The following is a 22,578-nucleotide window of genomic DNA, read 5'->3' on the forward strand; positions in this document are numbered from 1 at the left end:
ATAATATATATTATAGTGATTTTCTCAAGTTATTTAGAATGTATATTAAGCCTTGAATGCATAGGTTAATGGCCTGGTCATAGAATTAAGCACAATTGACAAATACAATGGCAGGGGAGGAGGATAATGGTGGTGGTAAGGGGAACTTTGCTTCATCTGGGATGGACTTTAGTTGCTTTAGACCACCTGCCCCAAAAGACTTGATTCTCAATCCATCAAAAAATACTTCTTACTCCGAATTTACTCCCACAGGAGGCCTATGTGACTCAGCAGGATAAGATCCGTCTGGTGGGGGAACTGGTGACCATCACGGGGGCTGTGATCATCCTGCTCCTGGAGGTGAAGTACAACCAGGGTCCAAGCTGAGGCCATCCACCTGGGGCCCCAGACTGAACTGCAGTCCACATTGTCTTTTTGTTTTACTGGCCTTTTCCCAGATCCCGGACATCTTCAGGGTTGGTGCTTCTCGCTATTTTGGACAGACTATCCTCGGGGGACCGTTCCATGTCATCATGTGAGTGTCTCTTCCTTTCAGTCCCATGTCTTCCCTTGCCAGAATTGTTCCAGGTCCCCATTCACTCTTTGGGACCTAGACTTCAGCTGACTCTCACTTCTAGGGATTTTTTGCCCAGTGGGCTTATATGTGTGTTTTGGGTGTAAGGACTAAGCCTGAGTGGGTACCACCCAACTCATCACCATGCTAGAGGAGACCTGGAATATTTCCTCTCTCACTCCTTGTTCCCTGCCCCCTCCCCCAAGCATCACCTATGCCTGCATGGTGCTGGTGACCATGGTGATGCGGCTCTCCAACATGAACGGGGAGATGGTGCCCATGTCCATTGCCCTGGTGCTGGGTTGGTGCAGTGTTATGTACTTCGCTCGAGGATTCCAGATGCTTGGTCCCTTCACCATCATGATACAGAAGGTCAGTGCCTTCCCCAAAGATTCCTCTGGCTTCAGCAATAAGTCCTTTCCAGACAAAGGGAGGAGATGGAGCTAGGTGGCCTCCAGTTTAGCAGGATAGCTGCAGAGAAGCAGGTAGAGAAGGGTCATTCCAACCTCCCTCCCCTTCCCTTTCCTGTAGATGATTTTTGGAGACTTAATGCGCTTCTGCTGGCTGATGGCTGTGGTTATTCTGGGATTTGCCTCAGGTAAGAGCACTGTCCCCCCACACTACTAGGTCATGGGATCTAGTTCTCCAGAAAGTTCACTCACTCTTGCTCTCCGTTCTCATTTATACTCTCTTTTGCTTATTTCCCCCCTAGTGGATATTGAGTCAAAAAGCACACTCATATCCATAGGATCAGGGTCACTTAAGATGACCTAGAAGGTAGATGATATGCTCTGAATTTATGGGCTAGTAACATTCATGTTGACTAACAGCCCAGGAAGATTTTTAAAGAAGAGATAGATAAAGGGCTTTGGAGAGACAGCGCCATTAAACAGGAAAGACTGGCCAGTTGTGGATCTCAGAAAACTATGTGGGCAAACAGAGTCAGTGCAATATTTAACTCTTCTGTCTCTACACTTCAAAAGAAGAAACACAGAGAATTCAATAACACATAGCATCCTTTTTTTTTCTATGTGTATTTAAAGTTGGGAGAAAAAGAAAGAAATCAAAGAGGAAGTACAGAAAATGATTTTGGAGAGTTTGAGGATGAGAGAGGAAAACAGAAGAAAAAAGCTGTAAAGAGAGATTGGAGAAAGAGGGAGCAGGGACTTAGTCGCAGCCCAAGGCACACGTGGAATGTCAGGGTAGATAGAGGAACAGAGTGAGAAAATAACAGCCAGGATAGAGGGTGAAGGCAGTGAGAAAGTAGGAGAAAGTTCTTATGGAAAGGCACTAAGAGGAAGGAAGAACAGTGAGATATGGCAACTCAAATCTAGTCTCCTGTGTCTGCAACCAAACATCCGTAAGACAAGGGGATGCCCTAGGCGCTATTTGAAGACCTCTCAACTCTAAAAGACAATTGCCTTTTAGAACAAAAGGCACTATTCTTGTCCTAGGAATTCCCACTTAACAGGAATTCCCACCAAACAGACCAAAAAAAAAAAAAAAAAAAATACCGCAAGATCTGAGCTATGAAAGGGTAAAACTGTGGTAGTCTTGCCTGTTTGGAGTATTCCTTACATATTCTTTCTCCTCACCCTCTACCCCATCTGCACACATCATGAATTACTGCTCACAACATGTGTGCATATAGTTACTCAGTAAGCATATGTTATATATAGTATATGTATGTTATATAGTACATAGTATCATGACCTGCCAATTGAAGTCATAATGACAGAGTAGTTTTCTGTAGATGTCCTATACCCAGGATCTCCTAAATTGTCTCTTGTTTGTTGTTGTGCTTACCTTTTCCATCAGTATATAAAAAAGTGATGTTTTGCCATAGATACTATTTCCATTCTTGAGATCATTTAGTTTATATTTCAGTTCCCCACACAGAGAGAAGTCTTTTAAAGGTTCTAATGCTGTACTAATGTTCCAGGATGCCTAGTATCATCCAGTAGGCTACACACTGAACAGACCTTTTCCATGACGATTCAAGCTCACCCAGGAACCTCAGAACGATGGATGGTCATCTAGGGGCCACTGAGATTTTTTTTTAAAGGTGCTTTTCTTTTGGCCATTTCATATGGTCAGTTCTTTAAAATTGTTGGAGATTCCATGCATTCTTGTAACAAATTACCTTTTATTTATTTTTAATTAATTAATTAATTAATTAATTTTTAAATTTACATCCAAGTTAGTTAGCATATAGTGCAACAATGATTTCAGGAGTAGATTCCTTAATGCCCATTACTCATTTAGCCTATCCCCCCTCCCACAACCCCTCCAGCAACCCTCTGTTTGTTCTCTATATTTGAGTCTCTTATGTACAAATTATCTTTTAAATATTCGATTTTTTAAGATGTGAAAAGCAGTTAGGTGACTTATTTTGTGTATATCTATCATATATATAATACACATACACACATTTTATGTACACATTTTGCTAAATGGCTGGGTGTTACCATTGTCCAGAGTAATGAACTTGGTCATAAGACATCTTAAGGCTAACCAGGTCCACACATAAAGTGTGACTTACATGTACACAGTCATATATGTACATTTATGGGCGTGTATGTGTGTCTGCAAGTGTGTAAATGTATGGAGATATAACCGGGCCCATGCTTATTGTGATAATTCCCTATTTTCCCATCTCCATGCCCCCTTCCTGGGCGGAGCAGCGTTCTATGTCATTTTCCAGACAGAGGACCCATCCAACCTGGGGCAATTCTATGACTATCCCATGGCACTGTTCAGCACCTTTGAGCTTTTCCTCACCGTCATTGATGGGCCTGCCAACTACGAAGTGAACTTGCCCTTCATGTTTGGCATTGTCTACTTTGCCTTCACCATCATTGCCACGCTGCTCATGCTCAACCTGTTCATCGCCATGATGGGTGATACACACTGGCGGGTGGCCCATGAGCGGGATGAGCTCTGGAGGGCCCAGGTGAGTTTACTAGTGTTAGTCTTACTAAGGGGAAGAGAATGGAGAGAAAAATCAAAGTGGAAAATGTTATGCTATACGACTCTTAAGAGAGTCACAGAACAATCCAGTGTTGTCACCTCAACAAAGGTACATTTGGACAGAGGAGGACATAAAAGGAGGGGTAGTTTAACACCCAAGAGCTGAGGTGTTGATCACAGGGGAAAAGTAGATACAACCGTCAACCTCGAGCCCAGTGAGAACTAGAGACTGTCTTATATATTCTAGTGGGTTTTTTTTATTTTTGTAATTTTACTTATTTTTTTTAAGATTCTTAATTTCAAGTAATCTCTATACCCAGTATGGGTGCTTTACTGACTAAGCAAGCCAGACATCAGCTATATATTCTAGTTTTAAATTTTAATTTTTAATCTTATCTTCTATTTGCTTCTCCCTGTTTCTCTATGATTTTTTCTATATATCAGTGAAGATAATATAATTTTAGAGCTGGAAGTATCTTTAGTGGTCCTGTAGTTGAGTTCTTACTCAGTGATTAGTTATTAATTGGCCAAAGGGTCATTTAATATCTTCTTTAATGCTGATTAGGACCTTCTTATTATCATATGGATTTGGGTAGTGGTTGGGAAGAAGAGAGCTTTTTCATATTTCAAAACTTTTTGTTATTAGAAATGTCCATGTTGCATGGAGCTGAAATCTATCTTTCTACAATTCCATTCTTTGGCCCCAGTCTTGTCTTTTAATATACACAGAACACACTCTTCTGTATGAACACCATCCAAAAATTTGAATACAGCTATAATTTATCCACTCAGACTTTCCATTCACTTAACAATAATTATGTAGAGCCTGTTATGTGTTGGGAAATGCCTGTGAGCTGGGGACACCAGCATGAACGCAACAGATGCCATCTGCATATCATGGAGCCCACAGTCTGGTTGGGAAGACTGCCATTAAATAAAGGACTTCATGGAAGTCTGCAAAACTATAGTAGTAAAACTATCACACAGAAGTAGAAGATGCTAAGAACAGGACACAACAGAGGAGTCTGATTGCAAAGTTATGGAATGCTTTCCTGATGGAGTGACATTTAAGATGAACTCCTAAACATGGGTAAGAATTATCCAGTTAAGGAGAATGACAGAAAAGGATAGAGGTTAGGATTTATATCAGACAGGACTCTTGGCTATAGGGACAGAGAACCAAATGCAAACATACTTAAAAAAAAAAAAAAAAAAAAAGAAAGAAAGAAAGAAAAGAAAAAGAAAAGGAAAGAAAAAGAAAAAGAAATAAATGGCATTGGAAGCAAGATGTGTTGGTCTTTGTAACTGGAAAGTTTAAAGAACTAAACTATCTTTAAGCATATCTGGCCAAAGTGTGTATTTCCATTTCAGTAACTACATCAGTTTCTCTGTTCTGCTCTCCTATCCAGTCTGCTCTCCTAAGTCAGTCTCTCCCATCACGTTGGTGAAATGTCTTCTAGAAGCTCCAAATTCCCAAAGGAATGAGCAGGTGTACTGTATTGCACAATTCCAAGGGCCCCATCTGTTGCATTCGCTGTGCCTTCTGATACTGTGCAAGGTGTAACCCCTCAAAGAGCATCTTTCCCCCCAAGAAGCCAGTCTAAGTTCCATCTCACTGCAACAGGTTTGAGCTATAGGTGCATCCTTGAATTTGAGGTTAAGACCAAGGAGTGGTGATGGTGGTAGTGGAGTTTAGGGGAGAATCAGCTAATCAGCTGGGGTGCAGTCCAGTCTACCCTAACTGATGGACAGAGTGGTGAAGTGACAATGGTCCAAGCAAAAGGGGTCTATTACCAGAACAAGGTGGGGGCCTACTGATGGCACAAAAGGACACATAAATGTCCTTTTCAAGATAAAGGAGAGCTTCTATATAGGGAAAGGTAACACATGATTAAAAGTCCTGAGGTTAGGGGCACCTGGGTGGCTCAGTCGGTTAAGTGCTGGACTCTTGATTTCGGCTCAGGTCATAATCTCACAGTTTGTGGATTCAAGCCCCGCATTGGGCTCTGCACTGACAGTGCAAAGCCTGCTTGGGATTCTCTCTCCTCTCTCTCTGTCCCTCCCCTGCTCATGTGCTCTCTTTCTCTCTCTCTCAAAAAAGATAAACTTTCAACAACAAAAAAAGTCCTGATGTTGGAGGGAACTTGGTCCAACTAAGAAATCAAGTAGAAAAATAAAACACGGGGAATTAGACTACTTTAAGAATTGCTAGTTTCTTCAACTAACCAAGCTTTCTGCACTTGTTCATGCCTAAGAGATCATGGTCCTTTCAAAAGTAGAGTGTTCCTGATAGGATTGGAGGAATACAATATAAAGAGGGGTCATGCCTTCCCTTGCTTTGGACACTGTAGTAGAAATAGCACCTCAAATTGAGCCAGGTCTTGGGGCACCTGGGTGGCTCAGTCATATAAGTGTCCAACTCTTGACTTCAGCTCAGGTCATGACCTCATGGTTTGTGGGTTCAAGCCCCACATTGGGTTCTTCACTGAGAGTAAAGAACCTGTTTGGGATTTTCTCCACCCCCTCCCTGCCCCTCCCCCACTCTTGAAAGAAAGGAAGGAAGAAAGAAAGAAAGAAAGAAAGAAAGAAAGAAAGAAACTAACTTAAAAAAAATTGAGCCAGGTCTTTAAAGAAATATACATCTGGCCCTTATGAAGGTCATGATCTACTAGAACCCATGCATCTTTGTTATTCAACTTAATTAGTAAAGCCCCTTTACCACTTCCTGTACTTACCCAGATACTTTGTTCTTAAACATAAATGTAGTACCTTACATTTGGTTCTCTTAAATTTCACATTATTGGTATTTGACTAGCATTCCAGTCTGGTGAGATCATTTTTATACTGCTTTGTCACCTCACATTATCACATATCCCTCCCAGTTTTGTGTCACAGTCATATTTGATAAGCTTGTCTTCTATGTTTCATTTAAGTAATTAATGAGGGCTGGGCAAAGGACAGAACATGTGACATGCCACTAGAATTTTCCTTGCCAAGTTTGCAGTCATTAACCCACTCTTTTTCTTTGGAGGATATGGGTATTTAATGTGCTGCAAATTCCCTGAACACTAGCAGCATCATTTCATACCACAATCATAGAGATTCTATTTAATCATTTTATTTAAATCAAGATAACTAGTCTGGCTTTCCTATGAAAAAGCAAATGAGATTAGTTTGGACTGACTCATTTTCTATGAATGTCAATAGTAATGTAGGGGTCACAGTTTTATTCAAAACACTCATAAAATATTCTCTCTCCTTTTATGATGAGTGAGTAAAGCAGGTAGCATGATGCGTGGCACAAGCTAGGGCATGGCCCAATGGCTGTCATCTCCCCAATTTCTGGTGTCCCCATCTGACAGATTCCTCTTTGTTCCCTATGTTGGTGGCTTCTAGTGTTCCCTGAGACCTCATCACTCTTCCTGAGTTTCCTCTACCTCTCACTCCTCCCAGGTGGTGGCCACCACAGTGATGCTGGAGCGGAAGCTGCCTCGCTTCCTGTGGCCTCGCTCTGGGATCTGCGGGTGCCAGTATGGGCTGGGGGACCGCTGGTTCCTGCGGTGAGTGACTGTGCATATGTATAAACAGCTAACAAGCATGAAGCCATGGGAGTAGGGTGCCCAGTTTCACATTTATCACACATATTTCCATTCCTGAGATCTCCAACTGGACCCAAAGGAGACATCATCACTCCATAAAGTGAGACTGCATTAGCCTGTTTAGGGGAGGGGGGTGGAGCCAACAGGGAGAGCGACAAGATGGCTGATAACTGATGCCAGGCTGTGAGTACATCAGGGTAGTAATGTGTGTGAGGTTATATACGTGTCCATGCTCAGATGTGGGCATGGGCTACCCAACTTGTTCTAGTCTTGTTCCTATCTGACCCCCATTTCTAGTAAATTCTTGCCTTGAACCTAACCTTCTCCATACTCTACCTTCGGCTCCTGACTTGGCTTTTCTTCTCTCTTGGTTTTCTCTTTCATATTCACAACCACACACACACACACACACACACACACACACACACACACACACCACTACCCTCCAAATCCTGATTGCTTACCTCTTTGGTCTCTATCCCACTTTACCCTCCATTCCACTGCTCTTCCCTTCATTTCATCCTAGGACTCTGGTCCCTTCCTTGCCCTGTCCTCTTGGTCCTGTTTCCTACAAGTGCTCTTCCCCCCTCTCCTTCTCCTCATGGCCCTTGTTCCTTCACCTCACCTGAGTTCCTTCCCCTTTGCCCTCCTCAGAGTTGAGAACCACCATGATCAAAATCCTTTGCGAGTGCTTCGCTACGTGGAAGCTTTCAAGGGCTCAGACAAAGAGGATGGACAAGAGCAGCTTTCTGAGAAACAGCCCTCTGTTTCTGTGATCGAAAGTGGGACCCCAGCCAGAGCCTCTCTGGCCCCTCCAACGCCTTCCCTATCCCGGACCACATCTCACAGCAGCAGCAGCCACCGGGGCTGGGAGATCCTGCGTCGCAACACATTAGGACACGTGAATCTTGGGCTGGACCTTGGCGAGGGAGATGGAGAGGAAAATATCTATCATTTATGATGAGGACCCCTGTTTCTATAGGCCTGAAAAACAGGTGGGCCTAAATGGAGGGAGGTATCTGATTGTTTTGCCTGTTAATCATGAGAGGAGATAGGCAGAATAATTCTTAAAGGTCATGTCTCATCCTTCACATCAGCATTTCTGGAGATGGGCAATGGACGTCTGTTGTCCCACATATCTTCCGGTTTCCTGAAAGTCCCACATCTTGAGAAAAGAAGGTGTCTCTTAGAGCAAAGTTGGATTTAGCCATCAAAGACATGAACTAGGGATGCTAGACTAACATCTGGATCATCTTTCTTTCTGCCTCATGCAGGCACTAAAAAGTAGTGAGCTGTGAAGCCTGCTTGGTTCCACAAGGCTTAATGTGGGAAGATCCAGGCATGGCACTGAATTTATGGCCCTTCCCTTTTCCCCTGTAGGACTCTCTCTCACCCCGCAACCAACCCCCAACTAGAAAACTGCAATAAGAAAGGTTCTTTATCCTTGCTTTATTTTTCAGAAATTTTATTGTGGGAAGATACACATCACATAAATTTACTGTCTTAACCATATGTAGGTATACAATTCAGTGGCATTAGGTACATTTACACTGTTGCATAATGATAACTACTATTCATCCACAGGATGCTCTCATCATCTCAAACTAAAACTCTGGTACTCATTAAACATTAACTCCCCACTGTCCCCTCCACACAGTACCTCATAACCAATATTCCACTCCAAGTCTATGAATTTGACTACTCTAGGTACCTCATACAGGTGGAATCATTCAATATTAATCCTATTGTGTCTGGCTTATTTCACTTAGCATAATAGTTTCAAGATTCATCTGTGTTGTAGCAGGCATCAGAATTTTATTCCTTTTAAGGGTCAAATAATATTTCATTGTATGGATATATCACATTTTATTTATCCATTCATCCACTGATGCGTATTAGGATTGTTTCCACCTTTTGGCTATTATGAGTAATACTGCTATGAACATTGGCATATAATTCTCTTCAAGTTCTTGCTTTCGATTTCTTCGGGTATATCCTTAGCTGTGGAATGGCTTGGACTTATGGCAATTATTATTTAATTTTTTGAGGAACTGCCACACTTTGTTGTCTTTCTTTCTTTCTTTCTTTCTTTCTTTCTTTCTTTCTTTCTTTCTTTCTTTCTTGTTTTCTCCTTCTCCTTCTTTTTGATAATAGCCATCCTAATGGATATGAAGTGATATCTCATTGTGGTTTTGATTTGTATTTCCCCAATGACTAATGACAATGAACATCTTTTCATATGCTTATTGGCCATTTGTATTTGGAGAAATATCTATCAAATCCTTCATCTGTATTTTGGATTCTGTTTCTTTTTTGTTGTTTTTGAATTGTCTTATCCTTGCTTTTTGAGACTCAGAGTCTAAAAGGTTTTTATCTCATTTGTGTCTACATGTATGTTTAAATAAGTGGTAAATTATGCCTTTTGTGCTTGAACAGCTCAATCATTTCTTTATGGGACTCTTCCCGGTCTGTCCCTCAGGTGGCTCATTAGCAGCTAATCACCCTTGTGCCTGGGGGTAGCAGATTTGTGGCTGTGTCTCCTGCAGCAGCCATCTTTTGCTCCCACCTCCCTTTTCCCCTGTGCTGAGTTTTGGGATGGACAGCAACAAAGCAGGATGGGCCATCCCTCTCCAGGGAGGAAAGTGGGAGCTAGGTGTCCAGGGCACCCAGTACCAGGCTCTTGACAACCTCCCTCTTGTCTCCAGTCTTTTACGTCTCACCTCAACCCTAATATCACCCTCACCCAAAAGCCATAATAACTTTTAAGAGGACTGTGGTCTGGAATAGCAAAGAGGTAAGTCGGATTTGTGAAACCACAGGCAGGTTCATCCAGATACTCATACAAAGCATAGATGAGTGTGGAACGGGGAGGAATCACACGAAGGTAGAGGCACAGGGTCCTACACACTTGACCACCAGTGGCATGATTTCTAAAAGTGCTTAGTCATCATGACTCTTCTTATTTTCCTTACAATGGAAGCACTTCCTCTTTTGTGTAAAGCTAAATTCCCATCTGAGTCCCAGATTCCGTTTCCTTTCTGTCTCTTCAGACAGCCATATCCATCACTGTTCTCTCTATACTTCTCATTTGTATATCTCTTCTCCTCCCTCTCCACTAGTTCCGGGGATCAGCAAATAACGATGCTCTATTCTTTCCCATCTCCAGAGAAATGGAAAACACCCTCCCTCAACCCTTCCTCCTTTCAGCTACTGCCCTATCTTTTCTACTCCCTATTCAGGGCCAAACTTCTTAGAGAAGACTTTATTGTCTATTGATCTCATGCTGAGTCCTCAACCCATTGTGATTTGACCTTGCCTCTCCATGCTACTGACATCTATGAGGGAGGTTATCTACCTTTGGCTAAGCCCACTGAACAGTCTCAGTCTTGCTTGAACTGTCGGTAGCCTTCAGACTACAGTCGACCACTCGCTATCTCTCAGCATGTCAGTGCCATACACTCTTGTCACGCTGACTGCTTCTCTTCTACAAATCTCTTAAATATTTTCGGTCCACAAGCCTCTCTGTTTTCCTCACCACCTGGGCAGTCTCACCTGCTTCTGTAGATTGTATTAACATGCACATGTTCATGACTCCCCATTCCCTATCTTCGGTTCACATCTGTCTCCTGAGCTCCAGGCGTGAACAGCTTGGATGCCTATCTATCAGACAGCTGAACCTGGATATTTTACAGACACCTCAAACTCAACATGTCCCAAACTGAAAACTGAACAGCTTTTTTTCCTCACCAAACCTGCTCCTCCACCAGAGTTCCTGACCAAATAATAGGCAAAGTTGCCTAAGCTAGAACCTGGGTGTCGTCTTCAACACGTTTCTGTTGACTCTTAAATCCAGTAAATCTCAAATCTTGTGGATTCTGTTCCCGAAAACATCTGCTTTGAAAAGAATTAATTTTGGTTAGATAATGTAACACATAGCACAAAATTCAAAGAGCACGCAAGAAATACAGAGACAAAAAGCTTTCCTACTTCTGTGCTGGCCCCTTTGTTGTTCTTTCCAGGGACATTCACTAATAAAAGTGTATTTATCTTTCCAAGAATACTCTGTATATCCAAGCATATGTATGTACATATTCCTCTTAAAAAGACATATAATGGCACAGTTTATTAGAAAAAAGTTTTTGCTTTTTTCACTTAATACAATTTGAAGATTATTCCATACCAATATAAAACCTTCCAGTTGTCCCTGCCTCTCGGGACCCTACTGCACAGAAGGAGGTTCCTAACTGCTCTGTTTGTATGTAGTCTCGGTCTTCTTCAATCCATCACCCACACTATGGCCAGAATGATCTTTGTAAGATGCAAGTCCTACACCTAAGTATGGTCCTTCTGGAAGCCTTCCATAAGCCAACCCTGGGCAACCCTCCAGCCTCCTCACACCTCTCTTCTCTCAGGCTCTATTTCACCAAGCTGGATTTCTATCAGTTCCTGGATAAGGCTGAGTTCTTCTTCTTCTTGGCCTTCACAGTCTCTAGAGCTTTCTACCTCCTTGCACTCTCCCTTCCATCTTTGTAACTTCTATTCATTTGTTGGTCTCAGCCTAACGGTCATACGTTGGTTGTGTGTGTAATTGTGGGGATGCTGATCCGTGGGCAAGGTTAAAGTCCATCTACTCCATGTTTCCAGACTACCTATGTTTTCTTTTTAATTACACACCCTGCACATTATTGTACTTATTTGTTCAATGTCTGTCTTCTTTAGTAGACTGTAAGTGCCACGAAGACAAAGATGGTGTCTATTTTATTCATCATTGTGTTCCCAGTGTCTGGTGTAATTCCTAGTACAATGTAGTATGCAATAAATATTCATTAACTAGATCTATGAATGATTGACCTGTTTTTATTCTAAGCTCTCTCACTGGCCACACTGGAGTCTTTTTTCACCTGTCAAAGGTGGCACAAAAATACTTGCCTTTCAGTGGGGTTGTAATAATTAAAGATAAGCACATAATATGGGTGGAAATGCTTTGCAAAGGAAAAAGAAAACAATGCAAATGTAAGTGATCATTGGGAAATTTTTTCAGGTTAAATATACTTTGCGTGTATGTGTGTGTGCGTGAGAGAGAGAGAGAGGGAGAGAGGGAGAGAGACAGCGTGAGAGACAGAGAAGAGAGAGGGAAGGAGGAGAAGGCTGGAGGAGGAGGAGGAGGAGGAGGAAGAAGAGATGCGGAATATCATAAGGAAGAGAGAAAGGAGGGAAGATCCCCAGCAGCAAAGCTCTGGAACAGATCTTCCTGAACCTCTCGTGTGTGGTACCCTGTAAAGGAGCATTCGAGGTAACAGACAAGATCCCACACCTGCCCTCCGGAGTCCAGATGAGCAAGGAAAAGAAACACACACAGACATCGCCATACCAGCAGATGCAGCACGAGAACTGTGTGCTGAAGGGTTAAAATAGTTGGCGGATGTTTTGTGCCGCCAGGCAGATGCCAGCTTTATTTACGGGGATCCAGAGACAGGGACGGGGAACGGGGCGAAAGGAACGCTGATGTTCCTGCCTCAGGAGTTCTTCGGGTACCCCCGAACCGTGACCCTTCTCCTTCCTGTCTCCTCCCCGCTGGCTACTTTAAAAGACAGAAAGCAGAAAACTCTTGCTCCTGTGTGCGCCTCACAGACCAGAGGCAGGGAGGCACGGGAGGTTTTGTGCTCCCAGGGATCACTGGACTTCAAAACTATGTTCCCGCCCAGCCGTTGGCAAAGTGTTTTTCTGACAAGTTTCTGGGTTCTGGTAAAGAATGGTGGTGTAGCCCCTGAGGGTTGGCCTGCCTGCAGCCTTGGGAAGGAAGGGCAGAGGTCGGTGTCCCTCCCTAGCGCCACGCTGGGGAAATGCAAGATAAGGTCTGGGACAGAGACCCAGGAGAGGGAGCAGCAGAACGGAGAGATGAGGGTAGTTAGCACTGGCTCTGTAGGTGTCTGGGCAGAGACGTGCAGAGAGACGGAGCTGGACGAAGGGCACACTATGGGCCCTGGCACATCCGAGACCTCTCAGTGGACGGGGTGTCAACGGTCATTGTCAGAGGCTAATGAAGGAAAAATGAGAAACGTGCAAGGAAAGGAATACTTTGACCAGTACACTGAGTGCTGTCACACCGACAGGAGAGGCTGGGTAACGTGGCCCCTCTCTGCTGGGGGCAGGGGGGTGCAGCCAGACAGGAGCCACCTGGGGCAGGACTGGACACACCCGCTTTTGTCTGTGCCACCTCTTTGTTAACCCTGGCACTGGGGAGGCGGCAGTTATGGCCATGAGGCCCCAGGGAATGAGGCTTGTGCAAGGCCAGGCTGCAGCTGGAGGGAGTGACTGTGGGTCCCCGCTGGGGTCAGTGCCCTGCTGGGCTCCTTGGAGGGGGGATCCGTGCGTCTGTGGGCGTGCACATGCGTGGGGATGGCTCTCAAAGCACCACTCTCTACCAGGAGTTTTTCGTCCCTTCCAGCCCTTCTGCTGGACATGCTCCCCTAACTGCTTCACGACCAGGCTGTGGAGCCCTTTAGGGATGACATGGGCAGGTGAAACCTGATTTCAGTTCCCGCTCCCCGCCCCCCGCCCCCCGCCCCCCGCCCCGCTGCTGGAGTATTAGCTGATGACTTATGCCATGTCCACCTGACATGTCCCTGACAGTAATATCAGCACACACAGGAGAGCGCGTGGCTCACTAAGATCTTACTGCTGTCACGGGTTGTCACGGCAGTATCCCTGCCTTCCCCTAGTTCGCTTCTCCTAGGCTCTCGCTCCCTCTGCTGTTCCTCCACCTTAACTGAGCACCTCCTTCCGATTAAGAAATAACAAGGTCAGGGAAAGAGGCAGATAAATCAGTGACTGTGGCTCCATGGGGTGACCCGTGACCGGGTCCTTAGAGGTTCTCTCCACCCTGGGTTAGAGGGCATCACCCCCAGATGGGTGGCTGGGCCTCTCCTCCCAGGGACTCCCAGACTCCAGCACCTGCTCTTTCCGCATCAACCAGGTGCAGGGAGGACAGTGGCAAATTGTTCTTCCCTTGCAGGCAGGATGAGGAAGTGTCTGCCTCCTCACCTTCTCCCTCCCTCCAAGTGTGAGCTTGGTGGGCAAGAAGACAGCCCCCCGGGGTCCCAGTGGCCTCTGTCCCAGCACCCTCTAGACCTTAGGTCAGGGGTCACGGGCTCCCCCTGAGTCCTAGGCCAGCCGGGAGGGGGCACTCAGGGTCGGAGGGAAGGGCTTCCCAATACACACCACACCCTCCCCTTCACCTCAGCTGCTGACTCCCCACCTTTTGCAGGCTAATGAATCTTCCAAGGGCGGAAGTCATTTTCTCTTTGTGTGTGTGGGGGGGGGGGGCTGGGGTTTAACAAACACCCTCCCTCCTCCCGGGACACACACATACACACACAGGGTTCCCTGCCACCTCTCCTTGTTCCCTGGTCACCTCCCCGGCCCCTTTCTGCACACGAACCCACCTCTGCCTTGGGGACCTAAGATAGGAAGTGTACCCACTAAATAGCTTGCAATTTCCTTGGCACAGATCATTCTCCATAAGACACAATTCAGCATATATTCTACCCCAGGTACTCCGATGGGGAGAAAGAAGACACGTTGTGCTTTAACCTCTTCCTGTGGGCTCTTCCCACAGGGGAGACGGGCAGGTGAGGGGCTGCGTGGATGCAGCACCATGCTTTCACAAGGGCATGAAGACCAGAGATGGAGTGGAGGTGGGACCGGCCCTGGGAGAGTGGGGATGGGCGCAGAGAGAGGACAAGAGAATGTGATTTTGAGTTGAGCTTCAAGGGATGCGCGGGAACCTATGAGCCGGATAATTAATGGGAAGCGTCTTCCCCAGCTGGGGCAGGACTGATGCGGTGACAAGGCCTAGTATAAGGGAGATGCCACAGACCCTGTTTCCTCCCTACTCAGTTCAACGGTGAGCAAAGGAGTTCCACGGAACCGTCTCTTTGGGAGGGCCGGGGGTGTGGGGTGAGGCCCATGGGATGAACAGCACAGAAACCCACCCTGTGCAGATGGCAACAGCCCGAGGTTGGATCTGCTCCGGTGCCCCAGGTGGAGGGGGGGGATTTGCCCACGAGAGGATAGGCTGGCGACTGAAAGGGCTCCCTGACACAAAAACAGCAGAAGAGAGGGACGAAGGATCGGGAACGGAGGCTATCACCATGCATTCACCATGGCCGGGAGCCCCACCGGGCTCACCCCGTGCTCACAGGGAGCCTGCATGCCAGCTCTTGTCAGCTTGTTACAGACAGGCAGCTGGGGCCCAGAGAGGGTGAGCTCCTAACCTAAGATCACATGAGTATGACTGTGCTCACTTTGTGGACGGGAGACCGAAGCTCAGAGGGGTGGACTAATTTACCCAAGACCGACTGGTAATTAGCAGTCTGACTTCGAGTCCAGACGTATCTGATCTCAAGTCCCATGCTCCTTCCGCTAGGAGATCCAGAGCCCCTGAAACGAGAGAGTCGACCGTTTTCTACTGGAAAGTTATTTCCTGGAAGTTTTGATATCAAATGCTCCCACTCAAGCCAAGATGATAAAGCAAATGACTTGCATTCATGCGACACCGTAGGGCACATAAAGTCCTTTGCGCCCATTATCTTCTCTAGCCCAAATAACAACCCCTGTAGAGTAAATAGGGCAGAATTACTATCCTCATTTTACAGATAAGGAAGCCGATTCTCAGAGAGATTGTATGATTGAGGTCACAGATCTCACCAATGCAGAACAGGACAATAACTTGGGCTTCTGGGCTTTTGGAGAGAGCTGTCCTCACGATAGCTCCCTGGCTCACCTGTATGGAGAGATGGGCAAATCCAGACCCGGGGCGGGGGCGGGGGCCGGGGCAGGGCACCACCCTCTACACCCGGTCTGCAGCAAGGGCTGACTCAGAGGGTAGAACTCAGAGTTACCCGGGTGTGATGCTAGCTCATGGCACTTGCATACCTATGACAGTAAACGTTTTAGTACCTCCATTAGCCCCCCTTGACCATGTGCGCACAACCTTGAAGAACACGCTAGCACCTTCGTCATAGACTCGACAGGCAGCCCTGTGCTCTGCCGTCTCCTGCACTCTGGTCTGTGTGTAAGGATTTGGGGCCCAGCCCTGTCTGGGTGATAGCTCCTGGACTTCCCTGTAGCTTGGGGACACATCAGAGTCCACTCTTGGGAGTTGGGAACCTCAGCCAGGCCTGAGAAGAGGGAGGGGTGAGGGAGGGGAGCCAGTGATCTGAGAAGGGCCCCTAGGCACAGTGTGAGGCTGGATCCCTTGCTGATTCCCCTGGGCCAGTGAGCAGCTCCCTATCAGGAGATTCCACCAAGTGCCCCCATACACGTGCCAGTTACCAGTGCACTCTCGTGTAAATAACTCCCACACTCCCACGTGCACAGGGTCCTACACACAGAGGTCACCATGTGGGGGGAAGACTGTGCCTTGTGGGCCCCGGTGGGGGCTGGGGGGGTACACAACAGCTAAGATCATTTTATTTGCCAGTCTCTCTTATTGTAGTGGCTGGCTGGCCAGTGACCTCAGGCTCTTGGTGCCCTGGCAGGTCCAGTATTGCCCAACAGCCTTCTGGAGAATGTTCTGTTTGGCTTCAGTCCCTCCCTTGTACCTGCTGGCCCCTGGCTCCCACGTCCCCACCTTGCTCCCAGCCTCCCACCGCACCCTGTCCAGGTATCTGCCCCAGAATCTGCCTTGCCATGTGGGGAGGCCTCCCCCTGCGCCTGTCCCCGTCGCCGTCCATCCAAGCCCAGTTTTGGGAAGAGAAGCCCCAGTTCCTGCCCAGGTGTGCCTCCCAGTGTCCTGTCCCCAAACCTCAGCACATTTCTGCTCCTTCCCAGCTGCCCCTTGAGTCCTCTGTCCTGGGCTCTCAGACCGGCCCTTGGCCCTCGGGAGGCAGGAAGCAGCCAGCTTGCTCCCCTCCCGGTGTGCATGTGCCTGTATGCATTCAACAATCGTCCCGACTTTTAGAACAAGTCTGGCATTTTGCTTGGTTTTTATGACGGAGGCGCTGGGGCGTCTGCGTGAGCGCTGGAGCTAAATAAATAGAATTTGAAAGAGCTCTTATCACGGCCTGTTGCCTTTTCACTGAGTGTGTTGGGGTGGGGACAGAAGAATAAGAGGTGCAGGTGGGGACAAATCGGGGGAAGATTGCTGATAAAGGGCTACCCCTGAGGGCTGCTGCTGGAGAAACCGGCTATGGCTTCCAGGTTGAACCCAGGCTTTGGGTTTGGGCTTTTCGTAACAGTGATCCGATTTGGGATAATGGCTAGACCCTTTCTCCTGAGCCCTAAACCGATGCTGTTTACTCTGGGCCTAGTGGCCCCACAGCTCTCCCACCCCCAGCACGCCCCGAGCCCAGTGTGGGGAACATCACCCAGAATGCAACAAAGTGGTGGAGAGAGCCAGCCCCGCCCCACCTTGGCAGAGGACCTCAGCCTCCTCTCTGGCTCTCAGCGCTCGTGGTGAGGGAGCTTGGCCCTCTCCCCACCTGGAACGTTGGGGATCCCAGGATCCTGTCATTTGTAAGGCTAGAGGGTGATTAGAAGCCATGTGGCCCCACGTTCTGCCTGCTGACCTCCTCTCTCTTCTCTGCCTGGTGGAGCTTCTGTCCTAGTGATTCAAAGACGGACACGTTCCTCCTGAGAGATAGGAGGTTGCTCTGAGCACCACGCTTTCTGCACCTGGAAGCTGACGGGGAGCTGTCTGGGGGAGCAGAGTGTTGAAGGCAACAGGAAAACCTGAGAACTTAAGAGTCCTTTTTGCACATCGGGAAACGCAAAGGTAAGTGACTTGGCCAAGGTCTCACAGTGATTTCTGGTCCAAGTGGGGTTGGAACGCAGCCATCCTGGTTACCCGTCTTGCTCTCTTTCACCTTTTCCAGAAACCAGCCTCATGGCACATTCATCATATTTGGAAAGGTCTTTGAGGGCTGTATACCCTTCAGCCTCTTTCATGGTTGTCTTTAGTACCTGCTAGGGAGGAGCCTGGGGCCAGGTAAGGTGGGGTGACAGAGGGCGGGGCAGGTGGCTGAGTGGAGGGGTCCGGCTTTGGGAGGGAGAGGCCTTGGGATCTGGGGAAGAAGGAGCAGGAGGCTGGGGCAGTGTGGCCAGCGGGAGGGCTGTGGACTTTGACATCCTCCTTCACAGAGCCCTATCTCTGGAGCATCTGGCCCAGGTCATGGCCAAAGGACTCCAGCCTGTAGAGGCCTCAAGAAAAAGTTAGAGACAGGTCAGAGCTTGGTGGGGCTCCTTTTAAAGCTTCACCTTCCAGATGGGGGGTTAGGAAACCAGATGCTCTGATGGGTGGGGGAGGGGCTGTCAACCAGGGAGACCTCTTGGGGCTGGCTCAGAAAATCTTCCATTTTCTGAGGGTGGGAGGGGAGGGGAGAATGGCTGGCCATGGAGGCACATGCTCGGGGGTCGAGGAGGCTGCTTCCCCACAGCCCACAGCTCATATGCCCACCTTTGCCCTTTGGGCACTTTCTGCAAAGGGGTTAGCATCCAGGAGAATCAATGCCTTTGAATTTGAAAATCTGCAGACTTGTAGGAGATGGTCAGAACATATATGCACACACCATGACTGCTCTAGAATCTTGCTATGACATATTGGTTCATGTGACATAAATATTCCGTGCAGAACTACATGTGCAATACCGTGCAAATGCCTGTCTGAGGGGGTGGGGCTGGTGGCGCCATCCCGTTGGTCCTGGCCTCTGCCCTCTCCCCGGGGCCCCCTTTCTACCGCCAGCTCTGTCGTCCTCGACCGTGTTCCTCTGGGCTCCAACCAGATGTCTTGGAGCAGCAGACAGAGGCTGGGGGTCCTGTGCAGGGTCCCCCGTGGTGTGAGCGTTTAGGCCAGCGAGGCTGGAGGGTGTAGGAAACGAGGGCAAAGGGTTGGGGCCCCACTTAGCAATGGGGGTGGGGGAAGGGGGCCGGGGACGAAGGCCACACTTCGGGCGAAAGTATGACCTCCTGACCTATGAAAGCTGAAGGGACTGCGCACCCACAGAACCACACGTGACTCCACTTCGCGCAGAATCACAGGACGTTTGAGTTGAAAAGGACCTTGGAGGGTTTCAAGCCCAAATCGCTGCCCAGGCAGCCCCCCATCCAGCACCAGAACCCAGTGCCCCCAGCGGGGCGGGCGGCTCGACAGCCCGTCCTCCACACCCGCCAAGTCCCTGGGTGGTGCTCTGTGGTGCATGCCTCTGTGTGTGCGTGTGTGTGTGCGTGTGTGTGTGTGTGCGCGCGCGCGTGTGCACCTGCTGACCTGCCGTCGCTCTGTGCAGGCTTTATGAGCTGGCACACAGGGCTTGTGAACCCAGTGACTGGAACAAACTCCAAGCTGAGTGAGCAGCGGCTTTGACCCCGCTGCCCTGTGCTGGCTCTATCCCCAGCCTCTCGCCTGTTTGTCCCTTGTGGCCAGCCCTGCACACGGCAGCAGAGCCCGGGAGACACCCTCCCAAAGGGCGCCGGGAGCAGGGATGGGGTGACGCAGTCAGCTGGGCCAGGAAACAAAGAGCAGAGATCAAGAGACAGAAGGAAAAGAAACCCATGGTTCCACAGAGAGACCACTCAGAGTCATGGTCACACACACACACACCCCACACCATACACCACACACACATGCACACACACACGGACACCTTACATACACATGCACACAAATGCCACACCTGTTAGCACACAGTCTAAGACCAAGAGAGCAGATACAACTGCAAAGAGAGGCAACAGGAGAGGAAAAGCAGAGGGAAACACAGGAAGGCAGAACAAACAAAAAGAGGGACAAAACCGGAAAAAATTAAATGTATATTTTTGGCCCTAAATTAGTGGTTCTTGATGGAGAGTGATCTTGCCCCCCCCGCCCAAGGAAATTCCAGCAATGTCCGAGACTTTGGCTGTCACAGCTGAGGGAAGGGGATGCTACGGTCACCCAATAAGTGGCAGCTAAACATCCTGCAACGTGTGGGACAGACCCACACTAAAGAATTATTTGTTCCAACACATCAGTATTTGCAGGTTGAGAAAGCATGCCTGAAATGCACACATCGGTGGCATGCGGTGGCTACGGTCCCAGTCAGGGCTCTGCTCCCGTCCTGCATGTACTGAAGCACACGTCATCTCCCTGGCCACCTCCAGCCCTGCCAGTGTGGCCCTCGGAGGGGGCTGGTCCCCCTGCTTCACCACTGTCCCTCTGTTGAATCCTGAGGACCTAACGGCTTCGAGTTCAAGCTCAGCCTGAAGCAGGAGAACTGGCTGGAAACCCTTAGCATGTTGTCACAAGCCAAGTGGAGCCTCCTTCCTGTCTGTCCTCATCTCTCCCACCCCATCCCCCCACCATGGGCCTTGGCCTCTTCAGTACCCACCCTCCCCCCCCCCCCACGCCACCACCCCCAACGCCCTGGAGAGGTTGCAGACCAACTGCCGTGAGGCTGAGGGCAGACTGGAAGTCCATATGCTCATCCTCACACGGGACCATTGAAAAGGACAATGACTTGCTGGGGTCATAAAAGTCTTCCTAAATTTGGAGTCTAGGCAAAAGGATTTGAGAAGATGTGATGGCAAATCTCACCAAATGAGGCCAGCGGCTGTGACCACTCTCCTGTGAGCTCTAGTCTCTCTCTCACCCCCTCAGCCCCTGCATCTATAGCCTCCGGTATTCAGACACTTGAGTCAGGGATTCTGGGTTGTGGAACCAACCGCGTCCTCATGGAGGAGTTCCAGCGCGACCTCACTGCCCCCTCAGAGCTGCAATCCCTGGGAGGAACAGGCAGCGTGGCTTCAAGATGGGCCCACGTGGGCAGCGGCACTCAACCCTTGGCCCACCGTCCCCACTGTCCAAGCCCACGGTGCTGCGTCCAAGAACCGAGAAAACACTGTTGGCAGAAGCTTGCACTCGGCCATCTGCCCCCTCATCTCTCTGCTCTGCGTGCCCTTGTGAGTCTGTTCTCCCTGAGTCGTGGTGACCCAATGCGGAAAGGCAGTAGCAGGTGGAGAAAGCGGCGGAAGGCAAAGAAAGTCGGGAATGACGGTGTCCTCCTGCAGCCTCCACAGGACAAACACCCCTCTGCCTTATTCCGTTTCCCACCAGCGGCTGGACTGGGGTCTTTGCCTGGAGCCCAGCAGTAAAGAGAAGGTGGGTGGGTCCGCCGGCAGACGCACTGGCTTAATGGGCACAAAGGTCCTGGTTGAAGGTTTGGGTCCTAGCGCCTCCCCCCGACCCAACCCGAACCCACTGACCCCTGGGTGGGTGGGGAAGGCGGCTAATCAGACTGTGCTGTTTGCTCAGGGCTCTATGGCCTGGCCTTGCGCCCAACAGTAGGGACAGGAGTGCAGCTTTCCCTTCAGATTTGAGGGTGGCCCTCCTACCCCCTGCCCACAGAGACACCCCACCCATGCGCCTACGCTTCCCCCCCCCCGCCCCCACACATACAAACCCATGCACACACGCGCACACAGGCTCATACCTCACACACACACACACACACACACACACACACTCCTCGCTGAATCAGAGACACGTAGGAAAAAACAGACTCTGAAGCTAGGGAGTGACCCACACATACCAGTGGCTCTAAGTGCCCAGACACCCATGCCCCAGGCCATCAGGTCCCTGCTTTGCCCCTGGACTCTGCATAAGCTGGGACTCTGGTCTCTTTCCAGCAGAGGGTTGAACTAAATGCCCGCGGTGGCTCCCGGCTTGCTCCTGGGCAGTGCGACAGGGATGGGCTGCGCTCTCTGTCATCTATCCTCCCTGCTGCAAGCCACCTCACTGCCCTGGGCCTCCATCCGCCCATGGGGGTGTGGGAGTGGGTCTCAATCTGGCCACTGCCACCAATTGGCTATGGGATCTTGGGTGATTTACTTTGCCACCTTGAGGTTTATCTTTGTTTTTGTTTTTTAATCTGTAAGATGTGGACAAGAATACCTGCCCCACAGGTTTGATGTGAGTTTCTGTGGGCCCAGAAGGCAGTCACGGTGGATAGAGGCTGCCTCTACCAGAGGTGGCCAGAGAACAGGCTTGCAATACTGGGGACATGTTTACGCTAAAAAACAACAACAACAACAACAAAACTTCATTGTTTACCTGAAATTCCAATTTAATGGGGCGTCCTGTATTTATTTGGTAACCCAATACGTATGTTGGGGATGGGTTCTAGGACTCCAGAGTAGGAGTCTATGCAGTCCAGGGGGGGGCCAAATCCTGCCCACGGCTGCCCACTTTTTTGCCCTGGCCTGGGAGCTCAGGATGGATTATCCATCTCTGAGGGGCTATCGGAACAAAACAAAACATGGGTGTCAGAGGCTACATGTTTGTATGTGGTTTTGCCACCCTTAAAATGCTTACATGTACTATCTGGCCCTTTCCGGGAAAAGTTTGCCGGCCCACACTTGGTTTTCATGTTTACATACCTATTTGGGGCCAGGCTAGAGATTAAAGTGGAAGAGTGAGAAAAAGCT

The 22,578-nt window shown here is 48.7% G+C and overlaps 1 protein-coding gene across 2 annotated transcripts in view; it reads left to right on the forward strand.

The window, feature by feature from the left end:
- Nucleotides 1-11,957, forward strand: part of TRPV5 (transient receptor potential cation channel subfamily V member 5) — a 34,890-nt gene extending 22,933 nt beyond the window's left edge. For both annotated transcript variants that reach the window (XM_086688009.1, XM_086688015.1), the window contains 7 exons: nucleotides 253-339; nucleotides 438-514; nucleotides 760-925; nucleotides 1,085-1,151; nucleotides 3,238-3,506; nucleotides 6,977-7,083; nucleotides 7,777-11,957. In XM_086688009.1, the coding sequence (XP_086544135.1) occupies nucleotides 253-339; nucleotides 438-514; nucleotides 760-925; nucleotides 1,085-1,151; nucleotides 3,238-3,506; nucleotides 6,977-7,083; nucleotides 7,777-8,083 (1,080 nt within the window). In that variant the 3' untranslated portion in view covers nucleotides 8,084-11,957. The remainder of the gene's footprint in view (nucleotides 1-252; nucleotides 340-437; nucleotides 515-759; nucleotides 926-1,084; nucleotides 1,152-3,237; nucleotides 3,507-6,976; nucleotides 7,084-7,776) is intronic.
- The last annotated feature ends 10,621 nt before the right edge of the window (nucleotides 11,958-22,578 follow it).

The sequence above is a fragment of the Puma concolor genome, chromosome A2 (genome assembly GCF_028749965.1).
Source record: "Puma concolor isolate L17-30 chromosome A2, mPumCon1.1.hap2, whole genome shotgun sequence".
Lineage (NCBI taxonomy): Eukaryota > Metazoa > Chordata > Mammalia > Carnivora > Felidae > Puma > Puma concolor.